Source organism: Electrophorus electricus, chromosome 2, assembly GCF_041902795.1.
Source record: "Electrophorus electricus isolate QZ-2024a chromosome 2, ASM4190279v1, whole genome shotgun sequence".
Classification (NCBI taxonomy): Eukaryota; Metazoa; Chordata; class Actinopteri; order Gymnotiformes; family Gymnotidae; genus Electrophorus; species Electrophorus electricus.
In genome coordinates, this window is record NC_137498.1 from 25,756,756 (window position 1) to 25,782,165 (window position 25,410).

General features: G+C 37.4%; 2 protein-coding genes across 5 annotated transcripts; one reads left to right on the forward strand and one right to left on the reverse strand.

Moving 5' to 3' along the window:
- Positions 1–75: 75 nt before the first annotated feature.
- On the reverse strand, positions 76–9,256 carry flot1a (flotillin 1a). The gene is made up of 13 exons (XM_027016264.3): positions 9,236–9,256; positions 8,342–8,391; positions 8,156–8,231; positions 7,980–8,070; positions 7,712–7,855; positions 7,437–7,556; positions 7,259–7,354; positions 6,520–6,672; positions 5,394–5,575; positions 4,921–4,966; positions 4,336–4,473; positions 3,255–3,419; positions 76–2,379 (listed from the first exon to the last, which is right to left on the reverse strand). The coding sequence occupies exons 2-13, from the start codon at positions 8,382–8,384 to the stop codon at positions 2,362–2,364; spliced, it is 1,272 nt and encodes a 423-aa protein (XP_026872065.2). The 5' UTR covers positions 8,385–8,391; positions 9,236–9,256; the 3' UTR covers positions 76–2,361.
- Positions 9,257–13,038: 3,782 nt separating this feature from the next.
- LOC113581267 (uncharacterized) lies at positions 13,039–25,342 on the forward strand. 4 transcript variants are annotated; one of them, XM_027016285.3, is made up of 10 exons: positions 13,039–13,184; positions 15,518–15,576; positions 15,976–15,996; positions 16,294–16,569; positions 16,781–17,080; positions 17,239–17,526; positions 17,722–17,900; positions 18,651–18,675; positions 20,323–20,411; positions 20,593–25,342. In XM_027016285.3, exons 1-10 carry the CDS (start codon positions 13,165–13,167, stop codon positions 21,034–21,036), a joined length of 1,701 nt encoding a protein of 566 aa, XP_026872086.2. In that variant the 5' UTR covers positions 13,039–13,164; the 3' UTR covers positions 21,037–25,342. The 4 variants fall into 4 exon arrangements, with proteins under 4 accessions (XP_026872086.2, XP_026872087.2, XP_026872089.2 ...); XM_027016288.3 differs by lacking the exon at positions 13,039–13,184 and adding an exon at positions 13,195–13,368; XM_027016287.3 differs by lacking the exon at positions 13,039–13,184 and adding an exon at positions 13,378–13,475.
- Positions 25,343–25,410: the final 68 nt, after the last annotated feature.

The window sequence follows — 25,410 nt, forward strand, 5'->3', positions numbered from 1 at the left end:
TTCATTTCAGTTTATTTTGACATATTTCCAAAGTAAACTGAACACTGAATCAGTATTCCCACATTGAATTTCACTGGCCATTTTATTGGTTAATGTTTTAATGTTACATTAATAAAGTGCACCAATTTTATCAGTGCACTGTATTAATGTAATATTACAGACTGTAGCCATTTGGCGGAATTTGTTAAAATTTTATGTGGCACTGATATCACTGACATGGTAATGGCACACTAGTATGATGCCCTGGTACATGTGTGCGTCAGTGGCAGCAGTATTACAGGATTTGATAGTGGTTGTGTGGTAAGTAACTGAGTACTGATAAAAAGCTAGAAGATGGGCTATATTTTACACATAAACTGTAGGGTATAACCTAACTGAACACATGTAAGGTGTACATACAGTGTACTTTTCTAATAAAGTGGTTGGTTATTTTAAATTGCTAAACTAAATAATAAATGTGTAGATTTATCTAAAATACTTTGCTACTTTGGTTTCAATAATTGTACATATTTCAGTTACATATTGCCATGATTAGAATGATTCAGACAATCATGGCAAATCATGACAAGAATAGTAGTGTTTTTCAGAAATCAGATTGTGTAAAGTTGGAGTAAAATACTATTTACAAAGTACAAAAGGTATCTGATTCTGGTGTACTTAGGGCTTTAACATGTAGCTAAGACACAAGTTCAAGTCAGTTCTTCTGAACTCATCCACAGATGAACAAAAAACACCTTTGGTTTTATATTATTTAATCTATTGTCTTCAGGAAGACAATTCCATTTTTTTTTTGCAATAGAGCTGCTAACCACTGTTAATCTGCAAAGACAATATATAACCAATATATTATGTTTATAATTTTTAATGCATACAAATACATATTCAGCATGTATCATGTATGTATCTCTGATTCTCAGCATGTATCTCTGATTTTATCCTTATTAGAGAAAAGCTGTTCTATACACTGTCAGGTCAAATAAACTTTCTTCTTTAACTAAAGGTAACAATATTTCAAATGCAGACAGTGTTGTGAAGTGACTAAAATGATTATACATGTGTAAAAGGATCATATGAAACCTTTAGCAAGAGCATTTTTGCTCTGTATTGTACATCACAGCCCTCATCATGTCTAGTGAGGTAATTTTTAAAAATCTGACTTGTCGGTATGATGGCACATTATACAGCATCTTTGGATTCTGTGTTTTGAAGGTTGAGCTGAAAGCGCGTGGTTTGTTTGCTAAGCCTTATGACGCGAAACCAAGCCACAAGACAAAGCAAACAACTTGAAATGTAAAAAATAGAGACTGTGTGCTACAATATTAATGTTTACAGTCTTATTAATGTTTGGTCTTCTTTGCTCCAAGCTGACTGAAGCCACTTCCAGAGAAGTGGTTTTATTTCACTTAGCTCAGCAAAACAACCTAAAGCTCATCCTGTCCTCATAAATGTCTACACACTTAAGTGTGTAGATATTAAGTACTATCATCTAGTTATGGAACAGGAAAACAATATACTATCTGTAAATGATAAAGTTCTAAACAAACATTGGTCAGAGTCTGCAAATACATAAAATCCTGGCCTATGACAACTGACTTCTTATCTTTTCAGCTGTGTAAACATTTTATAAACAAACACTGTCATTACACTTCAGTTAACTACTTCTGTTTAGTGGAGGACAAATGCCATATGGAGATAATTATGTAACACAACTGAATGGCATTTGCGTCTGAGTACCAGTGCAGTACAACAGAACAGACTCACCAGGAACATGCTAATCTTATTCTTAGGATTAGCAAGGTATAATCATACACAAATGACAAATTCTGAGATAGAAAAAAATGACAAATTCTTTGATGTTAAAAAAAATACTAACAATATACAATATACTACCTTTTAGTGACATCATTAAACTACACTTTGATATGTAATAGAAAGATCTTTACGATCTTTAATAGATGCCCATACTACTACACACAGTCATAAAGGCCCAACACCCTAGAAGTTTTATGAAAAACTTCATGGCATGTAGTTGGTCACTTTTTCTGTGTTAATCAAATTTTGACATTTACCATTTAACTGCACTGCATTCTGTTCCTCCTGATCCCAGATGCAGGCTGTACATGTGCATTGCACTGGCGTGGTAAGGTACACTTTGGGTTCAGCAGCAAGGCAGTGAATGGGCAGTGATGAAGGAGAAAGACAGAAGACACTCAGGACAAGATCTGAACATGGGAAAAAAGTGATGGACAGGATAGCATGCAGGACTAAAACGTGGATGTGACAGCAGGAGAAACATCGAAAGGAACAAGACAGACACATTCAAACTATTGGAAGGCTAAAGGTGTAATGATTGTTTGGTGTTCAGACTGTGTGGGGGACCTAAAGAGTAAAAAAAAAAAAAAAAAAAGTCAGAGGGTTAGTACATTCATTAATACTGTCAAACTTCTCACAGTATATTGAACTTTAATCATTTTCTTTCCCCAATTCTAATCATTATAGATCCTAAGGAAAACAACCTCTGGATTTTAGATCTGCACTTAATCTCAAACTTTCTCTTGCATTCTGACTGATTAGCACACAAACTGCAGTTAATGCTTTTAACAACCACTTCACTAACCAGAGAACTGAATTTACATGCATATGGCTGTGTATGTGTGAAGTTGGCTTGAACCCAGGTCAGCTAGGCGATGAGACCAATAGCCTACTGGATGAGCAACCATGCTCTAACAATGGTGGGCCCGTGTGCAGAACAGTTAGATCTTGGCTCAGGTAAAACAAAAGCAAAAAACTAAACACCACGCCGAGCGTGGTAAAAGGGAGAACGAAGGACGCCACGGGAAGAAATGGTAACCCCAATACACTGGGGAAACCAAACTAAAGCTTCCCAAACAAAAACAGAAAACGGCGAGGAACTTGAATGGCTAAGGGAAGCCTCGGGAGAGAGACAGACTCGAGAGGGAAAACTGGAGAGGGGATGTGTAAAAACATGGACACTCTCACAACGCAGAAGTGAGGTGTAGCATGAGGGATCACAGACCGCAATACCCGAGGTTACCAGCTAGGAGCTTGGCTCAGAACTTTGGCAAAGACCCAGCACTGAATGACTGGTTACTGGGCTTATATAAGGTCTAGCCCAGCTATTGGTTGTTAAGCCTGATTAGTGGCGTGCCTGACTCGAGGCCTCCCTCTGGTGGCCGGAGGGGGCCTCAGCCTGGCGCCAACCCTTACAACATGTGTATGTTCTGTAGTCTCACCTGAGAGATGTTGACTCCAGTCAGTTTCTCAATTGTCTCAGGAAGCCTGGTCATGATGTCCATTACCTCACCAGTCAGCTTTGCAGCACCCACTTCTGAGCCACCACTGGAAACCATGGTAATCTTATTTGCAGATGTCAAAGGTTTGCTGATCTCATCTGCCACCTGGCAAACAGAGAGACAGTGACACCATGAAAACAGAAAAAAATCAGATGTATTTGTATAGAAAACAGCTGGAAATTCTTATACATTATAATGTATTAGCATTCTGAGAAGATTCAGGCATAAGTAATAACCAGGGAATCAATTTTATATATAAAATTTAAATTTGGGATGTGTCACTTTTATGATATTTTGAGAAGCATATCAAAGTGTCACGCCTGCCCTTCCTAGTGCTCTTAGACTCCACTTTCCATGATTCCCATTGATTACATTCTTCAGTCCTGTCTATTAATGTCACCTGTTAATTCCATTGTATACTTGTCTATGGTCTTTGCAAAAGCTTGTTTTGCTTATGTTGTATACTGAGCAGTTGTTTCACTGTTTGTTCCTTTATCTGCCTATTGGATTTATTCACAGTTTCTCTGGTTTTCCCTTTTTGCTTTGACTATTCCTGTTTTCTCTGTCTGGTTATTTAGTCCCTTTTGGTATTTGACCCCTGCTTGTTTCTTGGATTACATTTTAGGTTTTGATTTTGGTATTAAAGACACCTTTATATAACTTGTTTTCAACTCCACTTTACCCTGTATATTGTATCCATCCCATCTGAGCCTTCCAAAGGTGTGTGAAGCGCACATACACATATACATACACATATACATACATATACACACACACACACACACATATATATATATATATATATATATATATATATATATATATATATATATATATATATATAATTAATTCATACACAAATATTTTTAGATACTTTAACATTTTCCAATAAAAATAAAAATCCAATAAAATCCAATATATTATATCTGAAATTCTTGCAAAGTTCTAAGACTATGAACACACACCCACACCTGCACACACACACCCACGCATACACACATGTGTACACACACAGCCTTACCAGAGGCAGTTTCTCCAGCAGCATGTCCACCATGGCTCCCTCCTTGTACTGCTGGAAGGCTTCAGCCTTTTTTGCCATCTGCTCTGCCTCTGCTCGGCCTTTGGCCTCCACAGCAAACGCCTCTGCCTCTCCTCTCACCTGCAGGGAGAGATGGGGGCAGCACTACTCAAACTATGCATTCACTATGTTCATTTGAAAATGCTGAATATATCACAGCTGAACACACAGATGGTACATATGCATGCTGTATTACATTGAATATCTCTGAAATTTAGAAACTGAAATGAACAATTAAAGAAGAATTTCAAAAGGTTTTAAATAGTGTCACCTAAATGTGGAACATCCAGACCTCTTTTCCTTAAACTGACTTTAATCATCTGAAAAGCCTGAAACTCTATAATGGCATTTAATGAAGGATCCACTGACCATGAAATTTAGTTCAAGGCCGAGCATAATCTTTGTCTGAAAAATCAGCCCCAAGGCCTTCAACATGTCTGAGGTTTTAAATGATGATATCAAGTGGCCATTGTTCATTCACTCTGATGGACTCTGAGCTTTTAAGTGATGATGTTCCTGTTTACTCACTCTGATGGACTCTGCCTCAGCTTCTGCTTCCATGATGAGCTGAAGACTGCATGTGGTAAGAAGGGAGAGCGAGCAAGAAGAGAGCAAGGAAGAAAGAAAGAGAGAGAGAGAGAGAGAGAGAGAGAGAGAGAGAGAGAGAGAGAGAGGGGACAAAAAGCAGAAAACACACACTGACACTTTAAAATGACAACATTAAAAATATGCTTTCCATGAAATGACTGGCAGCACACATTCTGATCAAGTCAGCTTATTGGTACACTTGAGGCAAAGGTTAAATAACTGAAAACTTTGCGCTAAACAGAATAACTTCCCTAGCAAGTAAAGCAAGTAAAGACTGATTTCTACACAAACTAACTCAGAAAATCAATTTGTTTTCTACTTAAAGTTGGTTAAAAACTGAAATCAATCTTTCTCTTTCACTGCACAGTAATAGCATAAACAGCAAAAGAAAGGTCCAGCCCTCTCAGACTCACCGTTCCGCTTCAGCCAGCTTCTCCAGGCGGTATCGCTCAGCCTCAGCCGGTTTCTTCACTTTGGCCTCTAGCTCTTTTTCCTTGCGCGTGATCTCCTGCTTCTGCAGGGTGATCTGCTGCGTGCGCTCCACCACCTGCACCTGCATCTTCTCCTCCTCGATGCGCTGCTTCGTCTTAGCCACCTGATATCACAATGCAGGGGGAAAAGATCAAGGAATTACTTCACATTATTTTAATATTTAATTGTTTCAAAGGTTTCATGCTTTGGTGGCTTGGAAAAGGTAGCTTTGAAAATGATATAGAGGAACATAAGGCCTTTATAACATGGAAGACTAAATGAAGGGAACAACACAGCAATATTTAAGTCTTTAAGCATCCCAACGATAGTTTTTTTAGTTCCATCACAAGAGTGGCATTCTTCTTCTGAATCAATCATATAGATGTGGTCTATAATCACATCAGGAACTCAAACTATAATGCAAACGTGTGATAAATATGCACAGGCATATGAGTAAAACATGGCCAATATTTTGATATAAATGTGTAACACCTGTTTAATAATAAGTGATTGGATATTAGTAACTGTAAACATTTTTTTTTAAAACAGAATCCACTGTAGTGTAACTGTGACACCTGTTCAAATTGCTCATTTCCAAATAGCCAGATCAAACTCAACAAAAGGTTTTCTAATCTTTTCTAAATATCAAACTAAATATCTCAACACAAGGCCAAACTAGAAGGCTTTATTTAGGAGACATTTGGGAGCTAGAAGGCTCTATTTGAGCAATTAATCAAATATTTCATATGTGGTACACGCAACCAGTCAGAGATTGAGCTTACATGCCATTTACATGCCAGTGCAGAACTCATGATGCTTGAGCCCTATCAAGAACTAGGTGCTGGGCTACCTAACCAGGATTCACAGAAAGTCAATGGGGGTCCAACTGACCCCAAGCTAGACCCCTAGACCCTTTTCTGGTCTTTCAGTTATTCTCAGAATGAACTAGAAAGTATTATTAGCTAGGCACTGTTTTAGCAGGCTAAAAATATACAAACCTTTACTTCTTCAATGTGAATGCTTATATATACTTTTCAGATAGTATGTTTTTCTTTATATTGTAATTACCTGTAGCTGGTAAGCCATTTCAGACTCAGCCTTTTTGGTGTTGACCTCAATGTCATAGGCAGCTTTCTTCAACTCAAAGTCTCTCTGAGCCTTAGCCATCTGAATTTCATTCATGTACTGAGCAGACACCTTTTCTTGCAAAGCATGAGCCTCCTGCAGAAAGACAGACACTTGGCATGGAAATAAGTAGTAATTAAGAGCTTACATTTGTGTTTGAGCAGCCACCAGTGTTAACACTACTTGCAGTCAGGGTTCATGAAAGTTCTAGTGCTTCTGAATGTGTAAATACCCACTGATGGTGATGAGTAGGTTTTATGTGAGATGCAAGTATGTAGCAAAGAACCAGTGAAGGCTTGTTTAATTGAAACAGATGATGTATGTGCTGGTGGTTAAGATGTGGCTCAAACAAGCTGCTAATTGATTACCTTTACCATTCTACCAATTTCTGTAAAACTTCATGGCTATACAGAGAAAACTGGATGTGATTAATAAGGCAAGAGTTTCATAATTTGACCACTTATCCTGTCTTGGTTATGTCAAGTTTGGTGCTTTTTAAATTTTTTCCTTCTTATTCTGTCTTCTCTTTCCCTTTATATGCCCTGTACCTGTGTATGGAATCAATCTTGAATGTGATTAACAGGTTCAGGTTTAAACTGTGAAAGCCCAATAATAATAAAAAAAAGATTCGGTGTAGCCTCCATACAGACAGAGGAAAGTAAAAGAAGTTAGATGGTCTCACCCTGATAACAGCATCCCTTTTGTTTAAGGCCTCTCCTATGCGGGCATCCTTTTGTACTTGTGCTGTTCGAGCTTTTCCCAGAGAGTGCAAGTAATCCTAACCCAGAGAAAGGACAAAATGCTCAAAAGCCCATTATTACTTGAGAAATCAAACATATTGCAAACATACACACACCTACCTGATCGTCATGAACATCTTTGAGTGTGTAACTGACCACACTGATACCCATGTTGACCAGGTCCGATGACGCCACCTTAAACACCTGCTCAGAAAACTTCTTACGATCCTTATAGATCTCCTTCAGAACAGACATACCCAAGGACACTTCTTCATTATTACTAGAGCATTCCACAAAAAGTCTTTATTCAGTGTAACCCCTGAAACACTGCGTTTTTATTCAAGCTTGCTCTGTGTGCATTTACAAAGTAAGTAATCCTAAACTGTGTCACATACCTCTACAGTCAAATGGGCGATGATGGCTCGCTGATGACCCTCCAGTGTCTCCAGGGCAATCTGAGCAATCTCTGCTTCAGACTTCCCCATAAACATCTGACACGCTGCTGCCAACATCTGCTTATTCTGTCCCTGAATCTTCATCTGATGGGAAAACAATCGTGTAGTCAACAGCATATGATTTTTGTTACTGTATGGAAGAGAACAAATACTGGCTCAGCTGCACTGGCTTAGTGGTTTGACATGGCACATGCAGGGAGAGGGACACCTGGGCAATGCCAGTAACAGAGATAGGCACTCCATGGCGTGTGTAGACTTTGTCACTCTTCACATTCAAGGTCATAGTATTCAGAGAGATCCTGAAAGGAAATAAAGAGGAGTGATAGGCTCCTTAAAAAATAAACATACATGAAGATATGTGTATATTTATGGACAAACTAATACCTCTGGATCTGCTGGATGCAGGGAAACACAAACACTCTGCCTCCAGATATCATCATCGGGGGAGAACGACAGAATCCTTAGATGACAGACATTAATTATTAGTTAACAATTCTATAGTCTTTCACTTTATATTTATTTACAATTCATGTGTAATTTAAATTCTTGAAAAATTGCATGAGACATTACCAGACACCACCATAGCTTCATTGGGACCACAGGTGTAAAACATCTTCTTACTAACAGAAGAAAAATTCAATATGCAACAAAGATATGAACACCACTAACAGTAATCTAATATGGATTTTGTCTTGGTTCCAGATTTTGAAGATAATATCACATCTTCAGAGATAACGTTTGGCTAGATGTAAATACAGTATATAACTCCAAATCATATGATGAAAGCCATAATAATTTGATCAAATATTACACAAAATGCAGTACTGCATCTCCTTGAAAGAGAGTTATGTTTGTAATGATTCTTCAATAAATAACTAACCTATCAAAGAAACTACTTCATTGCATGGCCTTTGTCACCTGTACTAGGCTTATACATTTTTAGAATCATTATTCCCTACAGATATACTTTTTAAAGCGTTCCACTTACGCTGTCATCCCTTTATTCCTCGTAAAGGCTCATATGGTAGCCTCGTTTCGCCTATTGAAGTCTATATATTTACTCTATAGGATGATTATTTGGAAGCTTTTCAACGTAGCCTAATCCCATTGATTGTACTTTATACAGAATAAAATAATCTAAAATTAACGTCTGCATCTTTTGCATATTCTCCAATAGCAGATCGCCTAATAAGATAATTGAATCGACGTTACGCATATCTTGTTGCTGTAAATGAACTCAAGAAAAATTCCACGCCCAGTGTCTCGTATTCCGAATGCTTTCAATATTTCACGAATAGCCTAAAATAGCACGATTATACCATCGTAATTTTTTAAAAAATGTACACAATAAAAAACAATGGAATTTAGCGATGAAAACACGAAGTGTTTAAATCTGTAAACACGTCATACTGATTAGCGACGTAATTCAGTATCAAAAATACATTAAATACCGAATGCACTCACCGAGAGGTGCAATGATAGTCCAAAGTTGCTGTAATAAAATTATTCAAGCTTCTTCCCCAACATGAAATACAATATTCACTGCTTTAAGTTAGTATGCTGTAGACATGGTTCTGAAAATCTAAATGACTGGTGGGAAGGCCTATTAGCAATTGTTCGTTGACGTTGCCCCTTTGTTCTGATCCGAGACCAGCTTTTTTCGTAGTGGTTAATTCTAAGGTTTGAACGAGGGAGCTGATCTTGTATCAGGCTAAAACGCCGCTAAGTATATGGAGCGTGCTAATGGCGTATTCCCGAAAACACCACGCCCCATTTGGTTGCCATCTGATGGCGGTCAATAAAGCCTATCATATGCTCGTTGCGCTTCATACGTTGAATTAAAACGAGTTTCTTTGCAATATGAAGAATGGAGGGCGGTAGCGAATTGTTTTTTTGTTTGTTTAGTTTTTTTGTTTTTTGTTTTTTTAATATAGATTTTTACTTAAGAATTTATTAGTAGTAGATTAGGATTATTAGTAGTATATTAGGACCCGATGAATTGTATTGCGACTCAAAATTGCTAATGTACTGCAAAGTAAGACTGTGGACAACAAGATATCTAAACAATAACATTTGCTCAAAATGAGCTCATAGTTTCTTAGGTTCTTTGGTTCTTAGGTTCTTTTTTTATAAATCCAAAGATTTAAAAGACTAATTAGACTTAAAACCAGATTTTTAAAGATTTGTTAGATTTTTTCTAAGGCTAACCCAGATACCAGAAAAAGAAAAAACAAAACAAAAACATCCCAAAACATCCACAGGCTGCCACAATGAGCAAAGTGTGAGGTGAACATAAATGGCAAAGTCTAAATAACAACAGCACCTGAACGGCACAGGCAAGAAATCAGATTATGAATTATCTGATACACTTTCACTGCACAAACTGAGAATACCGTGAGGCAAGGTTTAGGGCTCATAGTACAGAGACAGCACTGATTAAAGTGGTTACTGACCTGTTGTTGGCTTCTGACCAAGTTTTTTTTATTGTTGTTGGTTAAACTGCTTGATCCGAGTGCAGCATTTGACACTAACTCACAACATTTTATGAGATAGACTCAAAAGTGTTGTTGGGATTGGGGGATTAGCTTTTTCCTGGTTTAAATCTTTTCTAGCTGGTTGCTACCAGTTTATGATCATAAATGGAGACTTTTCAGCATACAACAATGTTAGCTATGGTGTTCCACAAGGATCTGTTCTGGGGCCTCTGCTTTTTTCTTTATATATGCTACCTCTAGGTAACATTATACAAAAACACTGTGCTAGTTTCCATTGCTATGCAGCTATATGTCTCAGCCAAACCAGTGCACATATATCATCTTAGCATTATTAGCATTATGAAGGACACCAGACACTGGATGTTGCGAAACTTTCTCTCACTTAATCCTGAGAAAGAAGAAGTTAGGCCCACAGACAGCTAGGTCACCGCTCTCTAATTACCTAATGAACCTCAATGGTCTCCCAATCACATTTTCTTTAACAGTTAAAGAGTGTCTTGGAGTGATTATGGATCCCAGTCTCTTGTTCAGAGCTCATGTAAATAATATTAGGACCGTCTTTCTCAACCTCAGGAATATTGCAAAGATTAGGAATATACTTTCCTCATATGATGCAGAAAAGATAGTCCATGCATTTATTACTTCAAGACTGGACTACTGTAATTCATTACTATCTGGCTGTACCACTAAGCACCTAAACAAGCTCCAGATAGTTCAAAATGCAGCAGCCAGAGTTCTTACTAGAACTAGAAATTTTGATCACATCACTCCTATCTTAGCTACTTTGCAGTGGCTCCCAGTAAAATTTCATATTGACTATAAAATACTTCTAATGACCTATGAAGCACTGAATTATTTTGTGCCACAGTGCCTTAGAGAACTCCTTGTGCATTACGACACATTACATCTGCTTAGATCAAAAGGTGCAGGCTCTTTACTAGTACCAAGAATAAGAAAATCTACTGCAGCTTTTTCCTATAAAGCTCCCACACTATGGAATAACCTTCCTGTAAATGTTAAAAATAGCTGCCATAGTTAGACCTGCAGACGTTTATCTTTGAACATTACAGTTCCCTAATTTACACACCCTCGTACCTGGACATGCCTAATAATCTATTTTCTCTTTCTGATGAGGTACTTACCCCTGATGACATGTTGTTACTGAGCCTCAACCCATCTCAGCTGCCATGGCTCCTCTGGTGCCCCCTGCTGTAGCCCACCACACCTAAACCATAGCCAACTACTTCTATGTTGCCCTTGTTGGACGTTCTCATGCAGGATAGCTTTCGGACATGTGCACACTGTTGGGATTAGACTAAGACTTCTAGAAAACCAGATTAGACATTGATTGCTTTTTTCCCACATTTATTTATTTGTTTATTTATTTGCTTGTTTGTTTATTTATTTATATATCTATTTCACTATTTATTCTGCTCCATATTGTTTATATTGTTACTACTATAGTGTATGTTGTTAGACAGAGGAGGATGGACCCCCCCCCCCCCCCCCGAGTATTCTTCCTCATGAGGAAGAATCTTCCACCATGCTTTAGGGAGTTTTTCCTTGCTACTGTTGCCCTTGGCTTGCTCATTGGGGGCTTGTACTCAGACATTTGTGAAACTGCTTTGCTTATCTTTGAATGATTCCTAAAATCACCAACTTTAAAATTTATTACTATCATAACCCCTCCATGACTCCAGGCAGAGGGTGAACGCTTAGCTATTTCCGGCCTCTAAGATTGGTTGATATAAACCCTTTAAAGCAATCTGCCAAGACAGTATGCTCTTCTAAATCCACATGCATCAGATCTATCATTCTGTCCAGTCTTGTTTGGACACAGTCCAAAGAGGATTTATTAGACTATAATATGGTGTCCCTGTAGTGTCTGATGCACTGGCTGCATTAGGTGGAAGTTCAGAGGTAAACCACAGACTGCAACTTATCCTCTTCTCAACCTGGCAAAAATAAGATATTCAAGCATGACACCACTAGGGCAAAATTAGACATATTCCTGAAATGACAGGGAGGCAAAAGAGTCACAGACTCCTAATGATGCCAGAACTATCCACCACAGTTGTCAAGGGTGCACAACTGCAACTCTGCATTTTCACACAGATACACACACACACACACACACACACACACACACACAAACACACACATGCACAGTCATGCACAGTCATGCACAGATTATGCAGTGGTACTCATTTTAATTAAATGAGACACCGGGTTTTAAATGAAATATTCATCAGGTGATATGTTTTAGAAGAAATGTTCTTTGACACAATTAACTAGATCACTGGCTCACCCACCTTGAGATATGCAGAAATTAATGCCATAAGCAAACCTCTTTCTCCCAAGCTACCTCTGACTCAGAGTCTCTGCTGATCCCTTGCATTACAGGGAATCTTTCAAAGAACCCACCCAACAGGTATGTAAACAGTAATATGAACCTGAACTACTTATGTTTAAGTTTGTACTCCACCTAGCTCTCCCAAAATGCTTTTGCCATATGGTTAAACTCCAATCAGTATAGCCTATACTGTCCATAAGAGGTTAAGCCACCAGACATTAGCTGTTACAATTTATTTATTTCAATGATCTTTCCTGTTTTACAAGTGTTTATTTATAAGTACATATGTTTAAAGCCCAGATACACTAAACTACAATGCAGAAATGGATACGTAGTTATGTATGAGCTACGTATCATACATAACTAAATAACATTTTTAGCAAATAAATGAAAGACGTCGCCCAAGTAAGCATGCGCCCCTCGCACCAAGAGCCTGCATTTAGCGCATCTTAGTTTTGCCAACATGAACATAAATAAGGACTATGTAGGTCTGTTCAGTGTTCTACTTTAGATTGGACTACACTGGGCAGAGCTCTATCGAGAGAATGAGAGGATGCGAGGAGAGGTAACGAAATTGGCTTTTTGTGACACATGACATTCCATGGACAAGAGCAACGCTTTATGGGCGAAGCCGACGGTTATTGGTCTTCATACCGACTTCATCCGAAATCGTCCAGATAATCCCGCTTTGTTAACATCAGACGTCCCTTTCTTTGGCGGGCAGGGGGCAAGGGGAAGAACATTTAGAGGTGGGGGGAATCATCGTTTTTTTTAAAAAATCATAAAACCTGTTCCCTGGCTTTGAGCTTCGCTATACGGATTCTGCGTCTGCACATCAGTGATTGCAACCGTTACGGTAATTATGTTAGTTATGTGTGTTGCAGGGAATACAACCAAAATCTCATGACGCGTTAGGTTTTCTTGCGTAGTGTTTAAGCGTATATTAGTGTATGAATGAGTTATCCGATATCTGATTAGTTTAACATATTAATTGGGGCATATTAGCGTTTATATATATATATATATATATAAAACCTACACAATCAAATGAATTACTGTTCATCGTACTGCTTCTTGTACTGCTTCTTCATGTCGTCTGTCTCACGCTAATATGCCCCAATTAATATGTTAAACTAATCAGATATATATAGTACGCAGCGGAATCATTTTAGTTATTGCTTCCTTCTAGTCGCATTGTCGAATAATGATTTTAAAGAAGCATTAAAGAAGCCTGGCCTTTTCGTCTCTTTCTTTAATGAACTGATGCGGTGCGCTTGGAACTCTGCAGGAATGTTGCGCCATCCTTAACGATTCAGTAGAACACACTGTTCTTTAATTTGGAAGATTTTGAGGGAATATCGTTATATAAAACAGTCGATACAGATCAAATGATCAAACAGAGACGTTAATTTTAGAATAATTGTTGAGTACGCGCTTGGTGTTCACTAAATAGGGTAGTGTGGTTATGGACTGACCGTTTGTGCTTGTTTTGTGCAAGGGATAGCCGCCTTCGTATCTACGCGTGAATTATGTGGCACTGTGGCATTTGTGATTGTTTATGCGCTAAATAAAAATTGGTCGCAAAATATTTCTAAAGAAGTGAATGAAGCGGGAACACTAAAGATATTTAGATTAAACTAAATTCATACTATAGGTAATACATCGAGATCTCAAGCTCTTGTAGAATCTATAATCTAATAACTTTTGGGCCATCTCTCTAAAACTGAAGAATCTTCGATATCGTTCTCATGATTCGTGACACCTCTTCTGGAGGGGTGGCTCCGGCGGCGGAGCTTGACACACCCTTGCGCACCACTAACGCGATGTGCTACTTAGAAAGAGAGGGGCATTCTTTCGCGTAGCTATTACTCAAGAAATAGACCTGCATACATTGTATTACGCGCCATAAGAAAAGTAAGACTTTGCAGAGGATTGTGGCTACCTCCTAGAATGACATTCAAATCAGATTTATATATTAAATTATAAAATTTGACACATAAGAAAGCTTGGCTGGTTGATTAATAATGATTTAATCTACTATAAAATGAGAAAGGATTTCTCATTAGCGAGAGCCCTAAATTTCTCTGCATTTGTACACAAGAGCTGCTGTCTTGTCTTGAGAGAAACAATGTCATCAGAGGCTGTGAGAGAGTACAGAAAGGGAGGAAAGAAGAGTGAGCATGAGGTGTGTTCCAAATAACTGTAGGTTTTGGCAGAACAGCATATACCAAAGACCCAGGGGGATGGATCAAGAGTTGCTTGTGCCAAACATGATGATATCACCATCCATAAATTATTTTCATTGAAAATCTGTCATTCAATAGTAACATTCAGTAAGACTTAAATCATCTTTAAAAGCTTCTGACTGTGAGTGTCAGCTGTGTAGCACTGAACAATCTAGGAGCAACATTTTGTCTTTTTAAATGTCTGTGGATGCATGTGAAAGAATGCTTGTTATAATACATTCTGATGGAAGTTACTTTGACTTGCCATGAAAAACAACTTTAGACAGCTTCTAGAGAAAGAAAACCAACTATTTGTATGAATATAATATTGAAATAATACATTAATAATCATAATAATGCTTTTGGTCTTTAAGTCATTGCTCCAATAATATCTATATTGGACTGTGCAAAGAAAAAGTGCATGCTGCACTTAACCCAAGGACAGGGGGCTGTAACTGAATATTTTGTAGCATAACACTCTTAAATTGCTTCATCTCGTGTTTCCTCAAACAGTTGCATTTTCCTGTGCTTTGGTGGCATGCTGCCAACTTCAGATGTTCTATGTTTCAGATGCACCTTCTCATACTCTACTGCATTGTAAGATCATCTGTCCTAACACAGGTCATTTATTTATGGTCATTCGTTGATATTTATTTACTTTTTATTTTGACAGAAATCCAATCAATATGGAAATGTTACACATTGCAGTACTCTCCTCTTTACTGTGCTCAGGTAACTATATAATATACCAAATAATCTGCCATACATTTTACAGTCAGTAATTAGTTTTAATCCACCAAAGATGACACCACTATTGCAATCTGTAGTTATATGAAGTTCTGTCAAACCTTATCAGTCCCTTTTGTGGGTAACATGGTTTTAAAGGTGCAATCAAGATATTCCACTTAATTATGTGAACACAATAACAATGGAACATCTTACCTTCCCACTTATGAACACAAAGCACATCTCAAAGATCTACAGTGGCCAGTGGAGTTCAATTACAGTTTTCTAGGATTATCAAGTTGTCATGGCTTTTAAATGTCACCAGATCCATCCATATTGTTTTGCTGGTCAGTGAAAAATCATTTTGGTAATATTCAGAACAATCATCTTATGTTTCTTTTACAGCTTATTCTGCAACCATAAAAGGTAAAGTCAAAAACAACTTTGGTTTCTCTTTACCAGCAGACATATTATTAAACATTTTTGAAATGCTTAAAATTCAAAAATTCACTCATAAATACAAATCTTCTTCACTGGTACCCTCATTTTACTGGTAAACACATTTCAAATCTAAAAATTGTCCATTAAGTCATTTTATGTGATGTATACACAACAGGAATTTTGGGTGATGACTTAAATAAGCCATGATTCATTATCATACAACACCTTACCATCTTCAATATTTATTATAAACTCCTCATTTGTCTCTCTTTTCACTTTCAGCAAAGGATGACCACCGTACTGCCTTCTTTGGGGAAGACATACATATCCCTGTGCCAGCAATGGACACTACAGAGGTGGTGTTTAAACCAAAGCTGGATCCAATCTCTGAGGTGGTTTTCTTCCGGAACAGGGAGATTCAGAACTCTAGAGCCAAACTTAATTTTCAGACCAGACACCTGGTTCTGGAAGATGTGGGTGAAGAGGATGAGGGTACATATGTAGTGAGGAACTCTGCAGCTCCAGCTGATGTCAGACGCATCATCCTTATAGTTAGAGGTAGGAGTAATTGCTGCTAGATGACCCTCAGGTAGATCTTTAATGTCATGATGTTATTGTACCCATTTTGCATTACACATGATTTCATATGTAATTAAAAAGTATTATGTATTTGTGGTAGTGCCAAATTAGTTTTAAGAATAGTCAGTCAAGTACAATTGATTTATTGTTGGTCATTCTGTTGACTGTAGAATACTCTTGACCCTTACAGATTGTGCCACAGAGACAACCGTGAAATATGGTGAAACATATCATATTACACTTAATGACATCACTGGTCCTTACACCCTGGAGTTCAGACGCAGCACAAGTCACATTAACCAAACTATAGAGCCATCAGCTGTGGTTCTTCTCAATCATAGCATCATCCCTATAGAGGAATATAGGACCCGTCTCAGTGCAAGTGAGAAGAAGGTTAACCTCCATGTGGTGACCGGAACAGATGAGGGTAGCTACACTGTACTGGACAGTGATGGAAAAATTCGTAAAAGGACATGTCTGAATGTTAAAGGTGAGTCTTTAGAGGAAAGATTAGGGTGAAGAGAATATATTATGATGGATGACACGGCATAGCATTATGAAATAAATAGACTGAATGTAGGTTTGTGTAGCATCTTTTGTGCAAGGTGATTCAGGATTATATTTCCCTTCTGTTTTTATCATACCCAGAGCACCAGATATTTGTGCACTTGCATTATGACAAAACTCTGAAGATCAAGCTCTATATAAACCACACGAAGATCAATATGGTCTACACTCCAGACTCTGACAATGAGGCTCGGCTTATTCTGGATCAGGGGGAACTGGTCGTGCCTTTGGACCCCATGCTAGATGGCCGAGTGTCAGTAGATGTCTCAATGTTTTACCTGAAGAAGGTCAAAGTTAGTGACACAGGCATTTTCAGAGTGACTGACTTATCAGGTTTTCACATAGCCGATGTCTACGTGGATGTGGAGCGTAAGTACAGAGGCAAATTTTGTTGGACAAACTTATATAATGTGTAGCTTCTATCTAATCAGTTACATTTAATGAGATATCTTGAGTGCCCTCTCTCTGACTAATGTTTGAGATCAATTTTCTTTGTTTGGTTAACTATATCTTTTTGGCATTTCTCTTTTATTCTCACCCTCCTTTACCCCTGTCTTATCTCAGCCTACAAACTGCCTCAGCTTTATGTGGTGATCCTGTCTTTATTGGGTCTGCTGGCGTTCCTGCTGTTGGTGTGTCTAATCTCCTGTCAGATCAAGGTTCGCCGTCGGGAAGCAAGAGCCCGAAAGATTGCCCTCATTGCTCAACAAGCTGGCAAGGGAGATGGAGAAACCTTCAGACAGGTAAAGCACACCACAGTAGAATAACTCCAAGAGCCAAACATAAACGTTAAACATCAAAAGGAACTAATTACATGAAAACTTAATCCGGGCTCACTAAAGTGGCAGCTGTACAATACAGTACTGAGATTTTGGGTAGTACAATTATCTTTGTAAATTGAATTTGTAGATAGTCTTTAAATCTTTAAATAGTCCATACGTGGTTATAAGCAGTACAAGAACAACTGCATAAGTACTGCAGCAAATAGAAAAACCTCATCACAGTGTTGACATGCCTTAAATGTCTGTTTGTTTATGTATTATATGTTTGTCTTTGTTCCTGTGCTTAATACTGATCCTGCTGAATCTCCCTTGAAAGAAACAGAAGCACATATTTTGTTTTATATTGCACAGACTCTGATTACTGGCTAACTTTCCAGTGCCATTTTCCACTCACTATAGTTTTTTCAACTATAAAATAACCTGATAATATACTAGACTACCTTCGCTTTGCTGTCTCATTGTAAACATCTTTTCAGTATCTGGTAGTGCGTAGTCTCATGTTGCTCTAATCCGTCTTCACTCACCCAACTGGTCCCACCTTCTCAGTCACCAAGCCTCACGCACTGAAAAATCATTATTGGAATAAGTAGATTACGCGCGAAGACATCAGATAGGTTGTTTGGCTGTTTTCTAATGAGCCTGGACAGTGCTTTTTTCTGTTGAAGAGGTTAGCTTAACCACTGATTTGCAATGCATTTTTCCTTTTTAAAGGAGCCTCAAATGGAGCAGCTTCTTGGTGAGCAAGCTTTGCATTTTGTTGTTTGTTTTTTCCTTTAGTGTTAAGTTGATGGATCTGTATCAGTGTTTGTACTAGTTCCTTAGGGTGGTCAAACAGGAGTCCAAGCTGCAAAGGCCTTTTGCCACCATCAGTGATTGCGTGTATCATCCATCCCTCATTCCTCCCTCTGTTTTCCATGCAGGTCTATAGACACAAGTAACTGCTAAGGTATTACATTGATCCCTGCAGTTAAAGCTTTAGTAACACATATTTCTGCTCTTGCTGAAACACACATGCACCTAGATATTTCTCTTTTTGGATGGTGAAGAGGTAAATGTGGACCTTTGTGTGTGTGTGTGTGTGTGTGTGTGTGTGTTTGTGTGTGCGCGTATGTGTTTGTGCTGGTTAAACTTCATATTGGCTGTGTGAATATGTATGTAATTAAAGATGTTGGAAATGATTAATAGTGTCAGGACTGGTTTCCCTGAGAGATTCAGTCCTAAACTGCATCTTAATTGGACGTAATTCCCCAACGAAACCATTAAATCAAACAATTTGTAGTAAAAAAAAAAAGTTTTGTAGGTATAAATGTGGTGGTGATTTTTTACCTAAATAAGTTATGCTTTTGTATGCTTATTAGAAGTCCAGTTCTGTTTATTGGATGCTTCCTTTTTTAAATGCTTTCAAAAAGTCTAACTTAAATAATAAAAAACATTTTTGTTAAGAGTAAAATATAAAAAAAACAAAACTAGAAAGTGTCAACTAACAAATAAGCACCTGGACAAAATTGCTGTATGTAAAGAATGCCAGTGCAAAGGATGACAGCTGTATAATGAGATTTTGCAATGTTGATGTTAAAATTCAACTTGCTTTACAAAAATATTTTATATTCTATTCTGAATGACATTTTTAAAATAATCTATTCTGAATAAATGATTTGTTAATATATACAAACCATGTAAACAGTTTGTGTATGTGGCTGATATATGTGGTTATTCATTGGGGAATGACAGCCATCTGAATTTCTGAATTTGGAGGATTACTGGCCAAAGATTTAAAAAAAGAAAAAAGATTCAAATTAATCATTTGCCACAGTGAAAGTGTGTTTTGTCTGTTTTGTCCTTGGTCTGTGTTAAATAGTTCTCTTGATGATGTATGATTCCAGGTGTCCAGGTGCGTGTGCACATGTACAGATATATATTGTGACAATGTGTGGACCCTAATGCATTACAACCTTTCAGAATTTCTGGAGACATGGAATATTTAAATCCCATGTTTTAATATGGTAAACTCCTGTGGAGTAATTCTAAATGCAGCTGGTGATTTAAAATAATTTGTGTCTAATAGAAAATCTGCTTTTTCATAACAAACCACCTTATTCCAGCCCTGGTTCATCACAAGACAGAAGCAAAAAATAAAATCTTAATGTTGTCTATAACACTACTATCCTTTCATATTGTTACAATATTTATCAGAATTTAAACTGCCATAAATCGAGGATAAATAGAGGAGCATTTGGTGTTACACTGTCAGCTTTCCATCTGCAATTTTTTAATTTCTCTTTTATTTTTAAAATGATTAACAACCAAACAGAATTTCATGATATGTAGTGCATGATTTCATGATTTTTGGTACTTATTTGGAGCTTCTCTTGGTATAAGGTAGTTCATGAGGCCTACACCAGATTCACTGAGGAATCCACTCTGCAGTCTACCTGGGAGAACATCACCGAGAGCACAGAGGTTGAGATCAAGGTAAGTGGTTATACATTTTAGAAAGGCAGCTGAAATAAATACACTGTTATAATTAACTCTAAGATGTATGTCTTTTAATTACTTGGTTACCCATTTTAGATGGAAGCTGTCATTGACCATAGCGTCATAAAGATGTCTTCCTTTCTTTATGACCCACCCACTAACATCTTTCTTGTTGCAGGGTCTCGAAGTGTTCACAGCGGGGCACTATCACACTTTCCTTGCTGAAAATAACTTTGTGGAGATGACTGATTCTGCACTTCCACTGGACAGCGACACTGATGTGCCTCAAACCTATGCCTCCCACAAGCTCCTCTTTGACTCTGACAGTCTTGCTGCTGCTGCCCCAGCTAATTCAGAGGGCAATCATAGTGCCACTCGTACCCCGGATTCGGTTCTCAGTGCCAGCCCGGCTACCCAGCACAAATCTGAAGCCCACGCAGAGAGCGACTTTTTAGGAGTCACTACCCCTCATACAACCCCTAAAGTGTGCAGGCTAGGTGCCATGGAAGCCTCAGCCCCTGCAACCAGCCCAGTGCCAGAAACAAGCCAAGACGCCCTGCTGCTCAATGACAAAGTAGCCAAATTGGATCAGTGTATCAGTGCAGATGGTACCACAACCTGAGAATCTGTTCAGTGGCACACTCCAGAGTTTTCCACTAACCAACCTGAGCCTGATCATTTCTTTTATAATCATGCCCACAGATTGCCAACTAACTGCTAAAGCTTCTCGTATAACATGTCCAATGCCTGAATTTTTTTAAACAAATGGTTTGCCAAATATTAGCACTAATGGGTAGTCCTAGAGCAACAAGTTTTACATAAACAAATATATACATAAACAAATGTGTTTACGTTAACTTTAAAGAACATAGGATGTGAGCTCCTGCACAATGCATGCATATGACATAGCCTTTTTGGCTAGTTAAAAGCCAAATCTATTGTAAACCGAATGTCCAATGCATGTTAGGCTCTCTAGAAAAACAGCCACACACTTTAAAGAAGAATATTTCTCTGGAGGGAACTGGAGAACCTCCTTATATCCTTTTAATGTACCAAGATTCATTGCCTTAAAACATTATTGTGCTGTTTAGCTCAAAGCTCTGTAATATCAGTACCTTAGCTAAGATCAACACACAGTATTTGCTTTTGCTTCTGTGCACAATGTTCTGGAAATCAAAACCACAAATTTGACATTTTTCCCTAGCCCCACTGTGTTTACGACACACTAAATTTACTATAGAAGTTGTCAAATCACTTTAAAAAGAGGAAAAACAGTACTGCATGAATTGCCCCGGCTCAAATAAATAAATAAATAAATAAATAAAGGTTCTCATCTTAAAGACTTAAGTATTTGACCCACTTATATATTCTTAGCTTCTGGTCTATGATCATAGTTTCTACAGCTCCCAAAGATCATAAAGTTGCAAAAGAATACTTTTATGTTCCAGTTAAGGTATAGGTATGCTAGAGCAATATTGCAAAGTACAATAGTGTTTTAAGGCCTCTGTCTCAGTGATGTTCCAAAAGGCTCCGAAATAGCACTATTAGTAAAAATGAACACTTTCTTCTGGCGCAGTAAAACAAACAAACAACAGACAAACAAACAAAGTCTTCCTTAATTAATGGTCTCTATTTCTAAAATGAAAATTGACAATGTTTTGTAGACATCACAGCTATTTTCTGTAAACCCCTGAAAACTGATTAAAACAACAAAAAGCCCCTTGCTAGAGAACCGTGAAGACCCCAGGTTACCATATCTGGAAGCTAAAAAGGAGTGAATATCAGCTGTAGTGGAAGACCTTGCTGAAAAGACAAAAGAGGGTACCAGTATGAACTCATCATTCCAGTGCTTTATGTCTCCATATTCTTTTTTCTGCAGTTATTATTCCATTTTTCACCTTCATTGCCCTTTCATGTTTGTCATCTGAAAGTGGAGTCTCTATAAAATAATAGCTATACTCTTTGTTTGGATCTATTGGGAGAGATATGATCTGCACAGTAAAGTCTAAATGAGATGCTCTTTGAATGCAGTGTTTAAATATGCTGCAGAAAAACTTGGAGTGCTCGTTGTCTTCAAAATGATTCCATTCACACATTGTCAAAAATCTATCTATCTAGAACATTTCCAGGAAAGAAACATGTCCTGCATAATAATACCAGCTGGTCTGATATGAATTACTTTCCATCTTTGCTTGCAAAGAATGATTAATGAATCGCATGTTCGCTGATTTATTTGTAATTGTACTGATTCTGGCAGAAGGTGATAGGTTTTCAAGGTTCATATTTTCCATTCTGAAAGCTTATATTAGACAATAAAAAGGTGTTTTCAGAATACAAAAATGGCTCAGAAGCCACTTCACAGAATACACCCACAAGAGAACTTGGTTCTGTTATGGACCCATGCAATCAAACTTGCATGTGTCAGATTTATGTGCAGGTGTATCTGAAATACTTTTATAAGTGCTCGACTTCAACTCATACTGGAACTTAATATAAGGCCTCATAATCTTCAGTAACACATTTCAGCTGTGAATCATCAGACCCAATCCAACAATTGCTCTCTATAATTTCATATATTTATCGGTGCTACCCCAGGTTAGCCCCAATACCCATTTGACTGCTTTGTTCAGTTTCAATCATAATTAAGCACTCACCTAAGGTGGACTCTGTCCAAATCAACAGTCATTGCCCTTATGCGCTGTTTATGGTACTTGGAAGACAAATGGGACAGTTCAAGTGAATGCCACACAATGCCCATCTTATTCACAAAGGAGGTTCCATTGTAAACTGTCATAAGACACTGTCAAGGCCTGCTAGGAAAACTGCTACCTCATCTTTAATGTCTGCTGAAGGAGGAAAAGAACAGGACAGGCTGGTGTCAATGAAAAGCACAATTATGATAACAGTAGCCCATAAATGATGCTTAATAAATTGGAATGAATGTAAATATATGGGGGTAAAAGAATACTTCCAGACAAAATTAGCTATAAAAATGTATTTTATTAATTTATGGAGTTGAGATGGTAGATTGTATCAATACAACGTATTGCTTGACCATTACAAAACAATATGCAGGTACAGCTATATAAAAATGCAATATACAATAATATGCGCACTGAAATACTACATTGGTACTGCAAAGCATTCTTTGGAAGAAGGACTCTCCTTCTTCAAATCCAAATACTGATGGTGCAGACAGACAAGTACCCACATACACACACACCTTGCACCCCCTACACAAGGGAGATGCAACTGTAAGTTTCAACACATACATCTTTTGAGAAAAGGTACCCTTACTTTTGTATATATTGCATGTGTGTGTGTGTGTGTATATATATATATACACACACACACACACACCAAGAAGGTGCAAGATTTTCTGATCCCTTGATTGCTACTCTTTGCTTCATTATCTGTAACTTTCTCCTTTAAGCTCTCACTAGCTTTCTTACTGTTTTTCTCTGACAAATGCTTTCTAAAATTGTTCACATTATTGCACTAGAAATTATTATTTGCCTTTATTTGTGTTGGAGAATGTGTTTCAATTATGCAAATATTGCACCAAGACTACTAGACATACTATTATACTCTATATATATTATAGTGTTTTACTTAATAAATATGCTGTCATAAATGTAAATATACCTAGAAAATATTGTTATTTCAGCATGTTTGTCAATAGCTTGCTTGATTGACAGTAGACTTCATAGCTGGTTAAATGAACTAGTCTTGCTCCTACTGCATTTATGATGCCCACAACGTATTCTTAATGTCAGTCTAACATCCCATGTCCTTGGCAATTCATTCATTCCTCTTTTTATAAAAACAATACTGGCTATAAAAAACATATTAGCAGTACTTTGACTGCATAGTGTTTTATCACAACTACTTAGGCATGATAGTCTTGCTCAGGATGTAGAAATTTTCATGATTTAAAGTCCTTTCCTACCTTCTAGTCAAGCAATAGTGACCTTCCTCAAAGGAAATTCTTCTAAAGATTTTGCAGAAAGGGGAAGGTATTTTCTGTTATATCTTACAATTGCCTGCAACTTATTCAGTTGCACTACATATTTGATTCTGTCCATCTACAGCCTCTTTTTCACATTTCTGGCAATGTACTGATGTATACAACATTGCCCTGTATCAAACTGCTTTGTTTCCAAATTATCCATATACTGTGTCTAATGATTTTGGAGAAGTGCTCTGGAGTATTTGTGAACAGTCAACACCACCAGTGAGACAAAACATATTTCAAGATTTCAATTTAATTGAGATGCAAAATATAAACAAATGGTTAGTCACAATCTTGTGTTATGTTAAAAAATTGTAAAGATTCCAAATCAGTTGGGTTAATTCTTTGTCATATGGTATGAAATAATATCGTACAAATAACAGTGCATTCTTTATATCTAACCAGAGTGGACTATGCACAAACAAGAAGAAACATCTTGAACTGAAGTTTAATTATTTAAAATGTAATATAAAATCATTGAGCTGAATTTGAATCTGAAGTACAACATATGAGTTTGGATTGTATGTGTATAAAATTTACAGATGACTTATGTCAGATGAAATGCTAAAGCAGTTTGTCAAGGTTGGTTGTCCAAGGATCTGTTTTGGAAGAAGGCATTTAGATTGTTCTAGACATTGACATTAACAATAATGTACACAAATAATTAAATTTTATAACATTTTTTGAAAGGCCATAAAAGGTTTAATGCCTTCTCAGTATTTATGTTCATGCACACTTTTGTACAACATCCCTTTTCCTGAATGAAAAACACTAATAAAAGAATGTTCCATTGTCTCTTCAATTAATAACTTATTAGTTAAGCATGTTTAAGTTTAGGAGAGCCTATTTTTATGAAGTAGTCCAGTACCCATGTAATAATCAATAAACAATTATAATCAACAATGTGGAATTATAACATGGGGATAAATACTGATATTTATTCTAAATGTTTAGATTTGCATAATATCCATACTTGGATAGAAT